Below are 18,650 nucleotides of genomic sequence, written 5' to 3' on the forward strand. Positions count from 1 at the left end.
GTAGTTCAAAATTATGATACAAGATGTAGATACTAGACCTTTTTTTTTTTTTTTTTTTTTTTTTTTTTTTTTAATGAATGGTAATGGAATTGTAACTCCGCCTGCGCTAACGGTATACGCTGGCGGGGCACCAGTGAGGGATGATAGGTGATGATGAAAGCAGGTCAGTTAGCCCATCGTGATGGATTGAACTAGAATTAACCACGATGGTTTCCAGGGGGAACCACGTGGAGTTTGACCTGATAGAATATTGCTAGCAATAGAGCAGTTGACCCCATTACTAAAAATCCCTTTCCCCCAAATTGCCATGTTAAGTCAATGTTGACAAAATTGATAAATTTATCAATTTTGGCAACATTTGATAAATTTAGCTGTATTTGCATGGCTGTGTTTCGGTTTGAAGGGTGGGATATGGCGTGAATTTACTGGGTACAGAGGAATAACACCTGAGTCCTCAGGAATGGCAACGCATGGGTGGTATCATGGATGAAACAGTATAGGCGAGGGTTACCACTTTCCATCAGAAGGGCCGTCAGCTTGTTTGCCATTCTAAGTTGTATAAAAAAAAATACCAGACCTTTTGACCAAGAACAGTATACTCTTATAAATATTAGTTTTTACCCTCGACTTCAGCTGCGTGCTCGAAATATATTTTTTAACCGGGATAAAAAGAAGTTACCTTCTCCATCCCATATAGTAAGTATACTCGTATATCAAATTCCATAGTGATTGTTTTTTTTTACGCTATTGGATACGGGTGACGGGATGCCTATAATAGCATCGTGATTTGTTAAGCCATTAAAGTGTTATAGAGTAACAAACAAATGGGTATGTTTGTTTGTTTTCTTACATTTATAATATTAATAGAAATTAAGAAAAATAGGAACGACTATTGTAATAATAAACAAAAAACCTTGCTGTTTGGTTCAAAAATTATGGCGTTAGCATGCATTATCTGCAAATAAGTAATATTCTCTTGACGTGCTCTATATCTCCTCTTTTTTTTTAAGTCGCTGAACAACTTCTTGGAAACCACTTTTCATCAGGTGGGCCGTTAACTTGTTTGTCATTCTAAGTTGCATAAAAACACCATCGCGGTTAATATTTAGTGAATCATCACGGTTCACAAATTAAGAGAAAAAAATTACTTTCATCCGCAGCTATCATCTCTTACTGGTGGTTCGTTTACTCTTCATTTCCTCATATTTGTGTTTATATAGTTGACCGCTCTGGTCCACTGCATAAAACATATCGTCCATCAAAAATTTATAAATTTCTACTATGTTCCGATTTGAATCCAAAAATCTTCTCAAATTTAATTCCTTAAAAATCCCTGTATACACTGTAATATATATTAAAAAGTATACACTGTAATATATATTAACATGTAATATTTATTAACAGTTATAAAATAAAATCAAACAAGTATTCCATAATTTACTTATGAAAAATATATTTTCTATATATCAAATCAAAACAAAGGATCTTGCAATAAATTTGATGTCGTGGAGCATCACGTTCTACGAGTATATAATATTCATAATTTTATACTTTGAATCCGAGCTGAAACAAAAATATTAGAATTACTTATGTACTGAATTATTCATAATGTAAAATGTTTTAATATAGTCCCGGCATAGTTCCGGCCGACCAGACTTCAGCTTGTTTGCCATTCTAAGTTGTATAATATATATATATATATATATATATATATATATATATATATATATATATATATATAAAAAATATATATATATATATATATATATACATATATATATTAAGTTACTAATATAAACTCTTACTTACGAATCAAAAATTATATTAATTAAATTATTATAAATGCGAAAGTTTGTAACAATAGATGGATGGACGTTTGTTACTATTTCATGCATAAAGTACTAAATAGATTAAAATGAAATTTGGTACACGATTGGGTCATATTCTAACTTATCACATAGGATATTTTACGTGTCGATTGACATGGACTGAGCCTCGACATACAACCGTTTTAAAATAAAATTCCTTATTGTTTTGCCAAATCGCAGTATTCAAACAAATATAACTAAAATATAAATAAAAATTATATTTTAGTTATGTTTGTTGTGTTATATCAAGTAACCTATTTTTTTACAGACGCTACTTACTTACAGACAACTCCGTGCAGTTCTCTTTCTGAGAATACATCACAAAAACTTCATCACTAATAAGACTTATAAGTCACTTAATACTAGACTTACCTTAGGAGCATTTTCAACTAAACATTTAAACATAAGCGCTGATCGTTCACAACCCTTTTCGCCATCGCTCACTTCGACATCGTTAACTGAAATGATAACGTTTTGAATAAATAAGCTAAGTAGCCGTATGGTCCCGGCATAGAATGAGTCACCCCTTCCTTTCCTGGGAACTTAATGATTGAGGGATAACCAAAGCCGTTGCTAACCCGCTTACAAATCGTGATAAATATTGGCAAAACTCATCTTATAGGGATGGCTTATGTTCAGCAGTTAACAGTTAATGCTTTTTTTTATGCTACTTAGAATGGCAAACAAGCTAACAACCCACATGATGCAAAACGGTAACCGTCGCCTAAAGACATGAGCAGTACCATGGACATAACAGAGCACACTGTTTCACCTACGATACCCCTCATGTGTTTGGGGGGAAAAGGATTGTTAGTAATGGGGTCTAATAGCCCCATTGCTAGCAATATGGGCCTCTCAGGTTCTCTCCACGCGATTCCCCCTGGAAACCATCATGTTTAATTCTTGTCGAATTCATTCTCATCTATCATCTTCCACTGGCGCCCCGTCGGTGTATACCGATAATGCGGACGGGGTAACCATTCCATTTTCACCCATTAAAAAAAATCCTCATGTGTTGCCATTCCTGAGAATTAAGGTGTTATGTCTTTATACCCCGTAAATTCACTGCCATATCGCACCATTCAAACTTTTATAGAAAGCCTCCCATTGGTAAAATAAATATAAAATAAAATTAGTAGACTGTCTTATGGTCGGGTCAATTATTGGTTTGTTTACATTTTGATTAAGTTCTATTTAAACTGCAGCAGTATTTTCAACAAATACAACATTAAAACCTTCAAGAAAAGAGCATATTCCTTCCTAAAAGGCTGGTAATACTTGTGTAATAAGTGCTTTATATTATTCCCAAATTCGTGTATAATATAGTATATATCATATATGTGTAAGTATATTTGTTATTCATATATATTTATTCGTTTATATATGTAATTTTAGTATGTATGTATATCAATAATTAGTAGTGCCGCATTCGAGTATTCTGACACTTGCCTATGGTTGACTGGGAGAGAATGCTTTTAGCATTAAGTCCGCCATGTATACATATTTGTACTAATGAATAAATAAATAAATAAATAATACACCTGCAATTTTTCTAATGTTACGGGTATTTCTAAGCGGCAGTAGTCACTTACCTTTAAGTGATTACCGCCGTTTAATATTTGTGCCTTATTATAAAAAAATAGACGATTTATTATAAATTTATGATTTACCTTTAACACATATGTCAGCTAATTTCTTAGCATTCTCCAGTCTCTTTTCGTCTCCATTTTTATTTTCTTCTGCTATTTTGTAAGCATGTTGCAAGTCATACATACCCTTGCTAGACATCTGTTTAAGGCAAAAATAATTTAAATGATCTTTTAAACAATAAAGACTTCATTTTTTTTATTTTATTTTACAATCGATAAGTCAATATAAATATTTATATCTATACTTATAATAAATCTGTAGGGAGGTCAATTCTGTACATGAAATATATTTCCGAAATAACTATCAGGGGGTGATTATTAGTGATCGATACTGATGCCAAAAATGCAATTAGTAAAATTCTTGTCTGTATGTTCGTTATAAAAACAAAAACTACTCGACGGATTTTAACAAAACTTGGTACAATTATTCTTCATACTCCTGGACAGGTTATAGTATTTTTCTTTTTTTTACTTTTCATCACGCTACGTTCAATAGGAGCAGAGCAGTGAAGGGAAATGTTGGGAAAACGGGAGAAGTTACTCCATTTTTAAGCTTCCGTCGTGTGTGCAGCCTTAATGGTCGATAACTACAAAAAACTTCGCGATATTATATGTCCAACTATTATCGTTAAGTCACAATAACCACTTTTAAAAATGTAAAAATGTCCACCCGTGCTAGTCTTTACTAAACACTTTTCAAAAAATATATAGGTCAAAGAACGATAAATAATTTTTTTGTCTCCGATACTATTTAATATATCATCATCATCTTCCTACCCTTATCCCAATCATTTGGGGTCGGCGTAATATGATTTTGTCCATATTACAAAAAGACTTGATTTTTAGTTTTACGACCGGCCACCTGCCTGACGTCAACCCTCTTTGGGATATATATGGACGTTTAATAATTAAAATATTTTTCGATCAATATGTTTTAAATATCCAAAATTTCAGAACATAATAACATAATAGTGAAGCTAGACTTACGATTCCTTCCTTCTTGTAAGCACATGCGAGTAGACACTTCACCTCTGTCTTTTTGGGCACAACCAGCATCTGGAGTTTCGTCAGCTCATTCATGTCCACTGGATGATCGGGCAAACATTGCGTCACGATTTTGATAAAGTCCGCTTTGATTTCTTCGTCCGTTTTTGCCTTGGAACAAAAAATAATCAACTCTCCAGCAATAGAAGGGACCGATACCAAAGCAAGTTAACCTAGGTGGTGGCTCGACTCCTTCCACGTTGAATGTAGGACTTCTCGAGTAATAAATTAACATTTACCAAAACGGATAAACCCATCATAGACTGAGTTTTAATATAACATTAATATACTAAGTTATATACACATGTGATCCTGGCATAGAATGGGCCATCCCTTCCTTTCCCGTGGGTGTCATAATAGGCGTCTAATAGAACTTAACGCTCGAGGTATAGGCAGCAGCGTCCCTTTTAAAACATCATCAAAGCCAAACTGCGGTCGCAGACCCTCCTGCTAAGCGTAGCAACTACTGGCAAAACCCCTCTTATGAGAGAGGCTTATGTTCAGCAGTGGACAGTTAACGGCAGATGTGATGGTGGTGATATGGAGCTATTATAAATATAAATATATATATATATATTATAGTAAGCTGTAATATCGTATTAATATCATAAATCCGAAATTTGGTAACGATACATGAATGTTTATTGAGGCAAAAACTACTTAAAGGATTTGAATAAAATTTGTTTGAAGTGTAGGTTAAAAAGTTAGCATCTAAAATACTTTTTACACTAATCTACGCGATTGAAGCCGCGGGATGATAGTAGTCGTATATCATTATGCATTCATTAACTCTGCATAATGCTCTGCGTAATCTTCAAATCGGCGGGTAACTGTCCACTTCTGAGTATTGAGCTCCCCCATATGGGGTGTTTTGTTGCCACAAGTTGCCATGCTTGGCAGACAGGTTGGCAACCTCGGTGATGTTTTAAGAGGACGCTGCTTTCCATCCCTCGGCCATTAAGAACACTCTGAGCTACGTGGCAAAATAGAAAAAGAAAAAATCTATCCACTTACATATACGCAGCTGACAAGAATCAACAAGAAAAACGCTATTTCCATAGTGAATAATTATTTTACTGAACAATACGAAATGAATAATATTGTATCGGCTACATGTATTTATATGCCTTGACATTATCTCTAATGATCATCATTAAATTGTTCATAAAATGAGGAATCATTGCATTATTTTGTATATTTAAACCGTGTTATTGTTAGGTATGCTATAATAATTTTATTCAAATTAAAAGTTTAATATGATGTCCATCCGGTTCATTGGTAATTGATTTTTCAGTGACTTCCACATTTCAGTTTTTTTATTTTTTATTTAATGGATGATAATGGAATGGTAACCCCACCCGCGCTATCGGTATACACCGGCGGGGCACCAGTGAAGGATGATAGGTGAGGATGAAGTAGGTCAGTTAGCCCATCGTGACAAATTCAACAAGAATTGTTCACGATGGTTTCCAGGGGGAACCACGTGGAGGTCGACCTAATAAGGCATATTGCTAGCAATGGGACTGTCAAACTCCATTACTAACAATCCCTTCCCCCTTCACATTTCAGTTTATTTCCTATTATATTGAAATTCCCCAGTACTTCCGTCCTTCCATCGTGTGTGACGTAGCATCCCATTGGCATATGTGAAGCATACCGTAATAATGTGGAAGGACCTTTCCCGTGACGTGTTTCTATAACCTCGGACCCTTCAAACATAGCAAGAGAAAGTACTTAGTGGGCCGACATAGTGTGGTCAACTGCTATGAATAGAAAGTTCTCTTTTCAATTGATGAACCATATCATCTCCATGTTTGTTTACGATGGTGTGGTCATGTGTCTTGCTGTAATAAAAAAACATGCAAGAGAAAAAAGGTATTTTTAATGATGAAGAATGATTGCTTGGCTACCTCTGTCCCATTCGTGTTTCAACTGTAAAGCAGTTGTGTTTGCATGGCTGTGTTTCGGATTGAAGGGTGGGATATGGCGTGAATTTACTGGATACGGAGGAATAACACCTGAGTCCTCAGGAATGGCAACGCATGGGGGGTATCATGGGCGAAACAGTATACTCTGTTATGTCCATGGTACTGTTCATGTCTATAGGCGACGGTTACCACTTTCCATCAGGTGGGCCGTCAGCTTCTTTGCCATTCTAAGTTGTATTAAAAAAAATGAAATATTTCGCATGCATTATTGGATAACACTGTCCTATTTTCTGTTACTCCTTTTACGAGGTTTGTCCGGAAAGTACGTATAAAAGTTTTTTAAAAATTTTATTTTACAATTATTCAGGTAAATCAATTTTATCCCCTTCAAAGTACTCCCCCTGTGACATAATGCACTTGTGCCAACGCCGTTTCCACTGTGAGAAGGCTCCTTGAAAGTCCTCTGGTTGTAGGTTTCTCAGCTGCCCCGTCGTAGCTTTTTTTATCTCATTTATGTCCCCCAAATGCCGCCCCCGAAGTACCAATTTGGTTTTTGGGAACAAGAAGAAGTCACACGGGGCCAAATCCGGCGAATAGGGGGTGTTCGGTCACCGTAATGGAATTTTTACTCAAAAACTCACGGACAACAAGAGAGGTGTGGGCAGGGGCATTGTCGTGGTGAAGAATCCAACGCCCTTCTCGCGCCAATTCTGGACGAACTCGTGCCACACGACTGTCTGACCGTTAAACGACGGTCCCCATTAACACAAGTTCGAATTCTTTCCACGTTTTCGTCGGAATGTGAAGTGGAAGGACGTTGAACGTGGGTCATCTTGAACGCTTTCTCGGCCCTCTCTGAATCTTTTTAGCCACTTGTGGACGGTTGGTTCCTTCACAGCATCATCCCCATAAACTGTTCTGAGATCGGCAAAAATTTCACGGCCATTCTTGCCGAGTTTCGAGAGAAACTTGATTACGACGCGCTGCTCTTCAACGGAAGCGGGCTCCATGCCGACGGGGTTTCGTTAAGAGGTAACTTCACAGATGGCGTGACAAGCCAGTTCGCACCGCACGGCGGTCAGACCAGAACTGAAGCATTGTTAGGGACATAAGGAAGGGGTCCTGCGCTTACCTGGCCTCCCCACTCCTCTTTCTCGCATTCCAGAACACTTTTATACGAACTTTCCGGACAGACCTCGTATATTAGATAGAAATAGAGGTGCTCTTTTAACTTTAGATAAAAGCTTACGTTTGCTTGGATTGGCAAGATTGGCAAGACTCTCTCCACTCGAAACCAATCCTCTCTAACACAACCCTGATATGGTCAAACTACTTTTTTATTGAACTGCGGGTCATATAAAGCCATGGCATGGTTTATAAGGGCTTTTGGTACTGATAATAGGTGCACCGGGTGATGGTAGGCTATAGCATGTAGATATTGATCTATGTGAGTGGATTTTTGGTATACTGTATGAGAGAGATTCCCACCTGGTTCGCGAGTAACTCTAACATTCAGGCTTTTTTTTTATACAACTTAGAATGACAAACAAGCCGACGGTCCACCTGATGGAAAGTGTTAACCGTCGCCTATAGACATGAGCAGTACCATGGACATAACAGAGTATACTGTTTCGCCCATGATACCCTCCATGCGTTGCCATTCCTGAGGACTCGAGTGTTATTCCTTTGTACCCAGTGCTTAGTCTTTAGTGATGCTTTAAGAGGGACCCTATTGGCTATCCGTCGACAATTAAGGTCCCTTAGTCACCTCTTACGACACTTACAGTAAAGGAAAAAGTGGCCCAGTCTATGCCAGGATCACATGGCATAAAATATATAATATACCAGAGGGAGACAGTCGCCCTCTGGTCTTTGAACAAAAGTCTTCTGCTTGGCCATCTCTGTCCTATTCGTATTTCTACCGTGAAGCAGTTGTATTTGCATGGCTGTGTTTCGGTTTGAAGGGCAGTAATATATATGCAGTGAATTAACAGGGTACAGAGGAATAACTCATGAGTCCTCAGAAATGGAGACTTTGTACAAAAGTCGATTGCTTGGGTACCTCTGTCCCATTCGTGTTTCAACCGTAAAGCAGCTCTGTTTGCATTGCTGTGTTTCGGTTTTAAGGGTGGGATATGGCGTGAATTTACTGGGTACAGAGGAATAACATCTGAGTCCTCAGGAATGGCAACGCATGGGGTGTATAATGGGCGAAACAGTATACTCTGTTATGTTCATAGTACTGCTCATTTCTATAGGCGACGGTTACCACTTTCCATCAGGTGGACCGCCAGCTTGTTTGCCATTCTAAGTAGTATAAAAAAAAAAGCTTGTTTGCCATTCTAAGTTGTATAAAAAAAAAACTAAATGTCTTCCTTATTGCATAGAAAAGGATAGAACAGTTCCTTGTTTAGAAGCATCTGTGATATTATCATCAATAATATATCTGTTTTTGTGAATGTTTGCCAACATTGATCTAATAATAATTACGCCTCACATATTAGACATACCTATGTTGTGATAAATTTCATTTGTATATTCAACGTTGCCTTATTGAATTGTGTGCCAGTTATGATACAGATTTTTGGAACATAGTTCGAGTTTGTATTTAAAAGGAGAAACTGAGTGAACGACTCTAAGAAAAAAAGCTGAATTAAAAAAAAAAACATGTCGTTTTGTACAAAGGTAACATTTGACATTAGAAAGATCTAAAAAAGCAATTTTCAATTTTCAATGGTAACGAGACAATGGAAATACAGGGTACAGAGGCAAAACCACGTAGTCCGGGAAGAAGGGATAGTTATTAATGGAGACTAAGGGCCCCATTGCAAGCAATATACACAGTCACAGTGACACAGTCTCTGTTATTTATTGTATTGTTACCATTCTTATGTTTTTTTTATATGTATATGTACAAACAAACTATAATAAGAGTATCAGTTTTCATTCTGAAGTGAGAAATCGTATTATATCAGAATCTGTCATTTCCATAATTACTTTTCATGACTATAGGCGACGGTTATTAATATCCAACAAGGAGGAGAATTAAAATCATCAAAATAAATTTATTATATAGGTACTATATATATTTATTTTAATATTTCTTGTATGAGTTATTTTATGTTAAAAAACAAAGAAGCATATAAATCTGTATATGAATATGTAATTTCAACATTTGAACAACTCTAGTTAACCAAAATGGAAAAAAATAATACCAGAAATTAAGTGAAGACAACGGCTGTATAAGCTTAGTCCTTTTGCCTTCCCGAATGATGGAGAAAACGAAATAAAAAAAAATACAAATAAAGTAAATTAAAATAGAAATGGCCTCTAAATAAATGAACTATTTAAATTATTTGCTACCTTTTGGCATCAAAATTGGATACGTATTTTTTTTTATAAAAAAGGACATTTAAGGAAGGTTAATACTAAATAAAAAAACAATTTTGCAATTAACTCCTAACAAAAAATTTAATAAAATAGCTCCTACTTATCTTGACTAATATTATAAATATGAAAGTGAGTTTATTTGATTATTTATAGCATCTTAATGGATTAACCAATCATTATGTAATTGGTATACATATACTATGTATATGGGATGAAGCAGGACATAGGTTATTATAGGTTATATATATATATATATATATATATATATATATATATATATATATATATATATATATATATATATATATATATATATATCGTTCACGCGGATAAAGTCGCGGATAAAAGGTAGTAAGTACTAAATAAAAAAAAATTACAATTAATTCCTATAATTTTACAGACAAAAAATAAAAACAAATTAGCCCTTATTTCTAGTACAACAAAATACAAAATACAATATATCTTAATTATTCATAAATGATCATAGTATTTGATTCCTGATGACGTTACCTTATTGTGTGATGCTAATCTGTATGTAATGATGAAGGACGATTTGTTATCTGTACGTTGTTCCGGACATATCGATGCTCGCAATCACTCCGATTAAATGAGATCGAACTGGAAAAAAATCAATAAAAAATAACTCAATAAATCTATACTAATATTTTTTTTTTAATGGATGATAATGGAATGGTAATCCCGCCTACGCTATCGGTATACACTGGCGGGATACCGGTGAGGGATGGTTGGTGAGGATGAAAAGGCAGGTCAGTTAGCCCATCGTGACGAATTAACGATAAATTAGTCACGATGGTTTCCAGGGGGAACCGCGTGGAGGTCGACCTGATGGGATACATTAATAGAAATGGGGACTAATCTCCCCATTACTAACATTCCTTCCCCCCCCCAATACTAATATTATAAAGAGGTAAATTTTGTAAGTTTGGATGTTAGGGGTAATTTCCGGTATTACTGGTCCGATTTTGGAAGTTCTTTTAGTGTTAGAAAGGGGAAGATATACCTGAGTGCTATAGACTATAGACTTTTGATTTTGGTAAATCTATATTTTCATTTTGAAAAAAAAATCTTCAAATCGGTTTATAACTGACGGAGTTATGAGGTAACAAACATAAAAAAATACAGCCGAATTCAGAACAACCACCTTTTTTGAAGTCGGTTATAAAATAGTGTGGTATGTATGATGGTGACATGGAACAATAGTAAAACATTCTTTTTTTATAACACAGGGGGCAAACGAACAACGGTCAGGGGAAAATCTCGAGATTTCCCCTAGAGACAACAGTATGGGTTTTTTCGGAAAGGGTATATCAAGATTTCTTCAGTGTCGGCAATATACACGTGATTCCCCTAGTGTTACAGGCATCCATAGGCAACAGTGACCATTTACCATCAGAGGGAGACTTTGTACAAAAGTCGATTGCTTGGGTACCTCTGTCCTATTCGTGTTTATACCGTGAAGCAGCTGTGTTTGCGCGGCTGTGTTTCGATTTGAAGGGTGGGATATGGCGTGAATTTACAGGGTACAGAGTCATAACACCTGAGTCCTCAGGAATAGCAACGTATGGGGGGTATCATGGGCGAAACAGTATACTCTGTTATGTCCATGGTACTGCTCATACCTATAGGCGACGGTTATCACTTTCCATCAGGTGAACCGTCAGCTTGTTTGCCATTCTAAGTTGTATAAAAAAAACCATGAAATAGACTGTATACTTGTTTGCCACCTTCGTTGTACAAAAAAAATCAGTTTATCCATTACATAAAAAAAATCTAATATTTCCTCTTTATAACATCCGTTTAGAAAAATCGCGTCTAGGGAAAGTAGATAAAGTTTTGTTTGAGAAATCAGTTCAGGGTACAATAGGACCTGAAAAAGGTAAAAGCCCTTAAAATTATATTAAAAAAAAACATCCGTTTAGAAATAGGTTTTATATGTAATGAGTTACTTAACGGCTAAAATGAATGAATTATATAGAAAACATACCCCTGGCGCTTTTTCGATAGTACATCTGAAGATCAGCGCCGCCCGATAACAACCTTTGTCCCCGTCATCATTTACTTCTTCTTCATTCACTATAAACAAAAAGACTAATCATTGACCAATATTTATCATGGAAATGAAATGAAATGAAATTTATTTGCTGGAAACATCGTAGATAAGATGTCGCATTCGTGAAGTATATAAGATGTCTGTTATGTTTCGCCACATCAAATGGCATGCAAATATTAACTATTGAATTTGCCTACAAATAGGTTATTTTATAAAGATAAATTATATATTTAATACATACATACATATCTGTCACGCCTGTCTCCCATTAGGGTAGGCAGAAACAATGGAACGCCAAATGCTTCGATTCAAACAAACCTCTTTCGCTTCTTCCACATTCATCAATATTTTCATACACGCTCGCCGGTTACGGGTACTTTTAATTTGGCCCTTCTTCAGCACGTCGCTTATTTGGTCGACATACGTCCATCTAGGGCGGCCCCTACGGACATCTCCATTCATTCTTGCTCGATAAATCTCTTTCGTAATTCTTCTTTCATCCATCCTCTCCAAATGACCAAACCAACGCAACATTCCTTTTTCGATGTATATTATATATTTAATTTTCAATTATTTATTACATTATACAATACACAAATCACTATTGGTACCAAGTGCACACTTTGGTCATGCATTATAAGCAGTCAATAAAGCTATTATCTAATATATAAAATTCTCGTGTCGCGGTGTTTGTTACCAAACTCCTCCGAAACGGCTTTACCGATTTTTATGAAATTTTGTGTGCATATCGGGTAGGTCTGAGAATCGGCTAACATCTATTTTTCATATCCTTCAATGATAAGGGTGACCCTCCCCAAAAAATTTTTTTTTTTATTTTTTTGGCAATTTTTTTTTATTTTATTATGATTCAGCATTGAAAAATACATACAAATTAAAATTTTCACACTTTTAAGATCAACCTCTGTTTTTTAATCGCGATTTTTATATTCCGCAATAAGGTTGCAAGATGGCAATCGAATATAATAATTGTAGTAGGATAAATTTTCGAAATAATGTATATGGTAAAACAACGTTTGCCGAGTCAGCTAGTAAATAATAAAAATATTATAATATGGTTCACCATATTTTTGAAAATGGATCCACAGTTGGGTTCTTAAATAGAGTAATTCAACAGCTACAATACCAAGCAGTTTCTTTGAATGTTGTGTCTGGAATACTCCAGGCAGGAAGCTGTTAGACAGTTTGAAAGTTGAGATGAAGTTTTTAGCTGTGACTTGAAATTTATCTATGATGCGTCTGTTATTGTTTGCATTAATTGGCATGTAGTGGCAGACATGAAAAGCACGTATTAAGCGGTGACAGATCAGGATTATTCAGTTTTGGGTAGTCGTGTAATAAGAAGATGCTCAGACAATTCGTATAATTCTTATAAGTTATAAGTTAACCATCTTATAAGTTAACCATCTACTTGCCATGCGGCCCCTGTATGGAATAGTCCACCCCTTCCTATCCCAAGCGTGTTGTAAGAACTAAGGGAATACAAATACTAAGGGAGGGAAGAAAAGGATTGTTAGTAATGGAGACTGAGAATCCCATTGCTAGCAATATACCCAACCAGACAGACCTCCTCGTGGTTCTCCCTGGAAACTATCATGGTTAATTCCTGATGAATTCATCATGATGGGCTAACTGGCCTGTTTTCATTCTCATCTATCACCCTTCACTGGTGCTCCGCCAGCGTGTCCCGTTAACGCAGGCGGAGTTAACATACCATTTTCACCCATCAAAAAAAATACTAAGGGAACTGAATAGTAGATGGGCAGTAGAATCCCTGTTAATATATCATCGAGGCCCAATTGCGTTTGCCAACGTTCTTGCCAAGCGTGACAATTACCGAAAACCCTCCCATTAAGGGGAGGCCTATGTTCAGCAGTGGACAGCTAGCGGCTGGTATCGTATGGTAACCATCTAGGCACATCCTTACCTCCCTTGCAAGCTTCTATGAATTCCTCCGCTTTCTTCATTTTTTCAGGATTGTTTGAAAAGTACATTCCGGTAGCTTTATTTACGCCTTCCAATGATAACATTCCAGCTTCGTCCATCTGTAATAATAATATTAATAATACATAGCAATTAAAGTTATTATGAACTAATTTTTTTTTCTTTATACAACTTAGAATGGCAAACAATCTGATGGCTCACCTGATGTAAAGTGGTAACCGTCGCCTATAGACATGAGCAGTACCATGGAAATAACAGAGTATACTGTTTCCCCCAGGATACCCCCTATGCGTTGCCATTCCTAAAGACTCAGGTGTTATTCCTCTGTACCCAGTAAATTCACGCCATATCCCACCCTTCAAACCGAAACACAGCCATGCAAACACAACTGCTTCACGGTTGAAACACGAATGGGACAGGCCACCCAAGCAATCGACTTTTGTACAAAGTCTCCCTCTGGTAAAATTTTAAGTTTTAATACGTTCTAGTTGTTAAGCCAACACATTGTACAAGATCTGTGTGTACACTTGAATTGTGCAATATATATCAATCAGGATAAATAAAAATATTTTTTTAAATTTTCCAAAAATTCTCATCTCCTCTCTTAGGGAGAAGAGATGGCAACTAACCCCCGGCAGAAGCACAGTCGGCCGTGGTGCCTTAGTGGAGAATCCATAAAAGTAAACGCAGTAAGACTCGATGGAGCAATCATCTCAAATATGTTGCAGAATATTTTATGCAACTAAATGTTATTTAGCGGAAATTCTATATCATTGGTTTTTTTTTTTTTATGGATGATAATGAAATTGTAACCCTACCTACACAAGCGGTATACACCGGCGGAGCTCCAGTGAGGAATTGTGAAAATGAAAAGGTCAGGTTGGTTAGCCTATAGTGATTTGTACACCTGGAATTTATCATGATGGTTTCCAGCGGAGACCACGGGCTGGTCGACTTGATATGGTATGTGGTTATGGTAATACCATACGTATTGCCAGCAATCTGAATTACTTAATTAATGTTTTAGAGAGTTAGTGGATGCAGGTGGCTCAGGACCGTTCTTTATAATTGTCTAATCGAAGTCCTATATCCGTAATTGGATAATTAACGGATAAAATGATGATGACAAAGTGGACAAAGTGGATATTTAATAGAAAACATAATTTTCAAAAAACAACATTAAACGATAACTTCGTTACAACAAACTACAAAAATAAATAAAGTCTTGATCAAAAATATAGTATAAAACAAATCACTGAAGTGAAACTTTCCGGTTTAAAATGAATGATTAAATTTAATTAAGTAGATATTTAAAAAAGAATTGAATTTACATATCTTTTATCTTTATTTTTTTGTTAATTTAAGAAAGTTAGTAAAAGAAACATCTTTTTAAAATGCACTTATTATATATTTTATTAATATATTTCTCAAAACAATTGAAATCTAAAATACAAAAAATTAATCGTTCCAAATCAAAATTAAACAATCGTGGGTCGTATGCTTGTTTGCCGCCTCAGTGTAATAAAAAAAATAAATAAAAAAAATTGAACAAACTTTGAACTCTAATAATAGGGCGTAATAAACAAGCGAGAGCCACATAATTTATGCCAGCCACCAACAATAAATGGCCAAATATTCGTTTCCGGTAGACAGCGGCATTAAATGACACGAGAATCGAACGTTGGACCATTGTCCGGTCCGGAGTCCGCACCGTGTAATTGCTGCCTCATCAGAACTGACCTTGGGCGTCTAGTTTCTGTATGCATTTGTGTTAATTGAGTGATGTATTTATGTAAATAAAACAAATTGTCTCTCTGCCTACCTTGCAAGGGTACATTTACCTTACAGAAGACTAGCGATTCACCCCTTCTTCGCACGAATTCAATTTATTTACTTATACAAAATTTTAATTAGGGTGTATTTACATATAAACCATTGGAAAATAATTGAAGATCGTTTTCTATAAAGTAAAACCGACTTCAGTCGATGCCAAACCAGTTGTTTTGCTTTAAACTGAACTGCTGAATCGAAATTGATAAAATTTTCGTGGGACAAATCTTAAAGTATATTATTTGAGATACAATAATAATTTATAAATCAGTTTTTAAATGACGGAGTTATGTGTAGCAAACGTAAAAAAAAATACAACCTAATTTAAAAAGTCCTTCGTTTTTAAAATAAAATGAAAATACCTAAATGACAATGAAGTGCGACGGTTTCCAGGGGGAATCGCGTGGAGGTCGGCCTGACAGCAAATATTGCTATCAATGAGACTGATATTCCGCATTACTAATAATCCCTTCCCCTCACTAGTAGAGAGTAAGACATAGATTAAATAATGATACTTCATACTTGCTCCCTTCTTTTATGACTTAGTAGAGCTTATACTTTTTTTTTTTTTTTTTTACAACACAGGGGGCAAACGAGCATGCGGCTCACCTGATGGTAAGTGACTTTATTGACTTAGAATATACTCTTTTCTTGAAGGTTATGTTGCGTATTATACTATAGGTACGTGGGGGGAAAGGGATTCTTAGTAATGGAGACTGAGAATCCCATTGCTAGTAATATAGCCAACCAGGTCGACCTCCTGGCGGTTCCCCCTGGAAACTATCATGGATAATTCCTGATGAATTCATCATGATGAGCTAACCGGCCTGTTTTCATTCTCATCTATCACCCTTACTGCTGCCTCGCCAGCGTAATAAATATGATAGCCCGATCCTCTCATTGTGGGTCAAAATTATTATAGGGGCCATAAAATGATTTTAGTATATTTTTTTCTACTAACATAGTTTAAGTCGATTGTTGATCTGTAATAAAGAAATATTATTATTATTATTTATTTTTGTTTTTCTTTCTCTTCTTCACATGGACGAAGGTTTACTCACCGACACGGGCCTTAAACAAGTGTAGGAGAGGTATCAGAGTAGGAAGATGTAATAGTAGACGAGGTGAGGAATTTTCTGATAATATGGCAGGTATTTAAGATAGTGGCCTTTTGTAGTAGGTATGTTTGATTAGTGTGGATATTTAGTGTTTGTAGGCTATTACTTAGAGTCTTTGAGATAATGCCGGTGGAAGATAGAACAATGGGTACAATATGTACTGCATGGGTTTGCCATTGTGTTTTCACTGCTATTACAAGATCCTGGTACTTCGCAAGTTTATCTGAGATTGTAGTTTGGAGATTATGTGTGTTAGGGATTATTATTATTAAATGCGTAGTGTTCATCACAAATAAACTTAATTCTTATCACTATAGTGCATGTGTTACCATTCCAGTTTTCCGGTAAGCACACGCGAGAAGACAGTTGGCTTGTCCACTTTTTGACAAAGTACCATTTTTCATGTGTTCCATTTCCTCAGACGTTACGGGGTATTTGGTCAGACATTCCTTAACTATATTCATATAAGTCTGCTTCAACTCGTCGATGGGGTCACCCTGTGGAAATTAGAATTTTTTACAATTTATGATATATATTTTTTTAGCAGCTTAGAATGGCAAACAAGCTGACGGCCCACCTGTTGGAAAGTGGTAACTGTCACCTATAGACATGAGCAGTACCATGGACATAACAGAGTATACTGTTTCGCTCATGACACCCCTCAAATATTGCCATTCCTGAGGACTCAGGTGTTATTCCTCTGTACCCAGTAAATTCACGCTATATCCCACCTTTCAAACCGAAACACAGGCATGCAAACACAACTACTTCACGGTAGAAACACGAATGGGACAGCGATACCCAAACAATCGACTTTTGTACAAAGTCTCCCTCTGGTGAAAAAATGTTTAGAATACATACGTATTCTATACATACAATTTCGCGTTGTATTTTACTGTGCCATGGAATATTTACAGTTTAATGTATCTACGTTATTAGTAGTACATACATACCTGAACAAAAAACCGAATAAAAATAAAAGCACATAGAACAAGTTTCAATACTGTAGACATACTCGAAGTTGTGACAAGTGACAACGATTTAGATAGTTAAACGAAGTGCAAATGGGTCGAAAATATCAAATAAACGCTTATATAGTATAGAAACATGCTGATTATTGTCATTAACTATGAAGCAATGTATTAGAGTCCTGGCCAACGAAATGAGTTAGGATTTTTATATTTATTGCCAAACGGAACACAAACAAGTATAGACTTGAAAGCTAAATATATAGAATTCAATAACGATTGATACGACGATGTCAAATTAGAGCCAAAATAAATGTAGCAATATTGTTTGGAATAACCTGTATATTGTGGGGAACGATTGAAGTCTTTGTTGGTAAACATTTAGTAATCATTAAAGTCTCTGCCATTGTAAAACATTGTGTACTTTATAATAGTAAAACACAATGGGATATTTTCCTGACGGATGAGTTTTTTTTAATGGATGATAATGGAACGGTAACCCCGCTTGCACTATCGGTATACGCTGGCGAGGCACCAGTGAGAGATGATAGGTGACGATGAAAGCAGGTCAGTTAGCCCATCGTGATGAATTGTACTAGAATTAACCACGATGGTTTCCAGGGGAAACCACGTGGAAGTCGACCTGATAGAGTATATTGCTAGTAATGGGGCAGTTAGACCCCATTACTAACAATCCCGTTCCCCCCTGACGGATGAGTTATTGTACCAGCAGTTAACTGTTCATTGGTAAACATAGCCTCCCCCATAAGGGGGGGTTTTACCAGTATTTGCCATGCTTGGCAGATGGGCTTTTTTTGGATG

At 36.0% G+C, this 18,650-nt stretch overlaps 1 protein-coding gene across 1 annotated transcript; it reads right to left on the bottom strand.

Moving 5' to 3' along the window:
- Positions 1–1,428: 1,428 nt before the first annotated feature.
- LOC113512814 (uncharacterized) lies at positions 1,429–17,926 on the bottom strand. Its single transcript, XM_026896743.3, has 8 exons — positions 17,814–17,926; positions 17,190–17,357; positions 13,896–14,013; positions 11,885–11,973; positions 4,505–4,672; positions 3,539–3,656; positions 2,241–2,326; positions 1,429–1,563 (listed from the first exon to the last, which is right to left on the bottom strand). Exons 1-8 carry the CDS (start codon positions 17,871–17,873, stop codon positions 1,546–1,548), a joined length of 825 nt encoding a protein of 274 aa, XP_026752544.3. The 5' UTR covers positions 17,874–17,926; the 3' UTR covers positions 1,429–1,545.
- Between the last annotated feature and the right edge of the window lie 724 nt (positions 17,927–18,650).

The sequence above is a fragment of the Galleria mellonella genome, unplaced genomic scaffold, assembly GCF_026898425.1.
Source record: "Galleria mellonella isolate WM207_F2 unplaced genomic scaffold, CSIRO_AGI_GalMel_v1 utg21, whole genome shotgun sequence".
NCBI lineage: Eukaryota > Metazoa > Arthropoda > Insecta > Lepidoptera > Pyralidae > Galleria > Galleria mellonella.

What these genes read in the sequence shown, in the direction of transcription:
- LOC113512814 (XM_026896743.3), bottom strand. Translation starts at nt 17,873, where the DNA reads ATGTCTACAGTATTGAAACTTGTTCTATGTGCTTTTATTTTTATTCGG. An exon ending in CTTACCGGAAAACTGGAATG is followed by an intron (nt 14,014 to 17,189) that starts GTAACACATGCA and finishes TTATTATTACAG; the next exon opens with ATGGACGAAGCTGGAATGTT. An exon ending in AGCTGACATATGTGTTAAAG is followed by an intron (nt 2,327 to 3,538) that starts GTAAATCATAAA and finishes TTATCATTTCAG; the next exon opens with TTAACGATGTCGAAGTGAGC.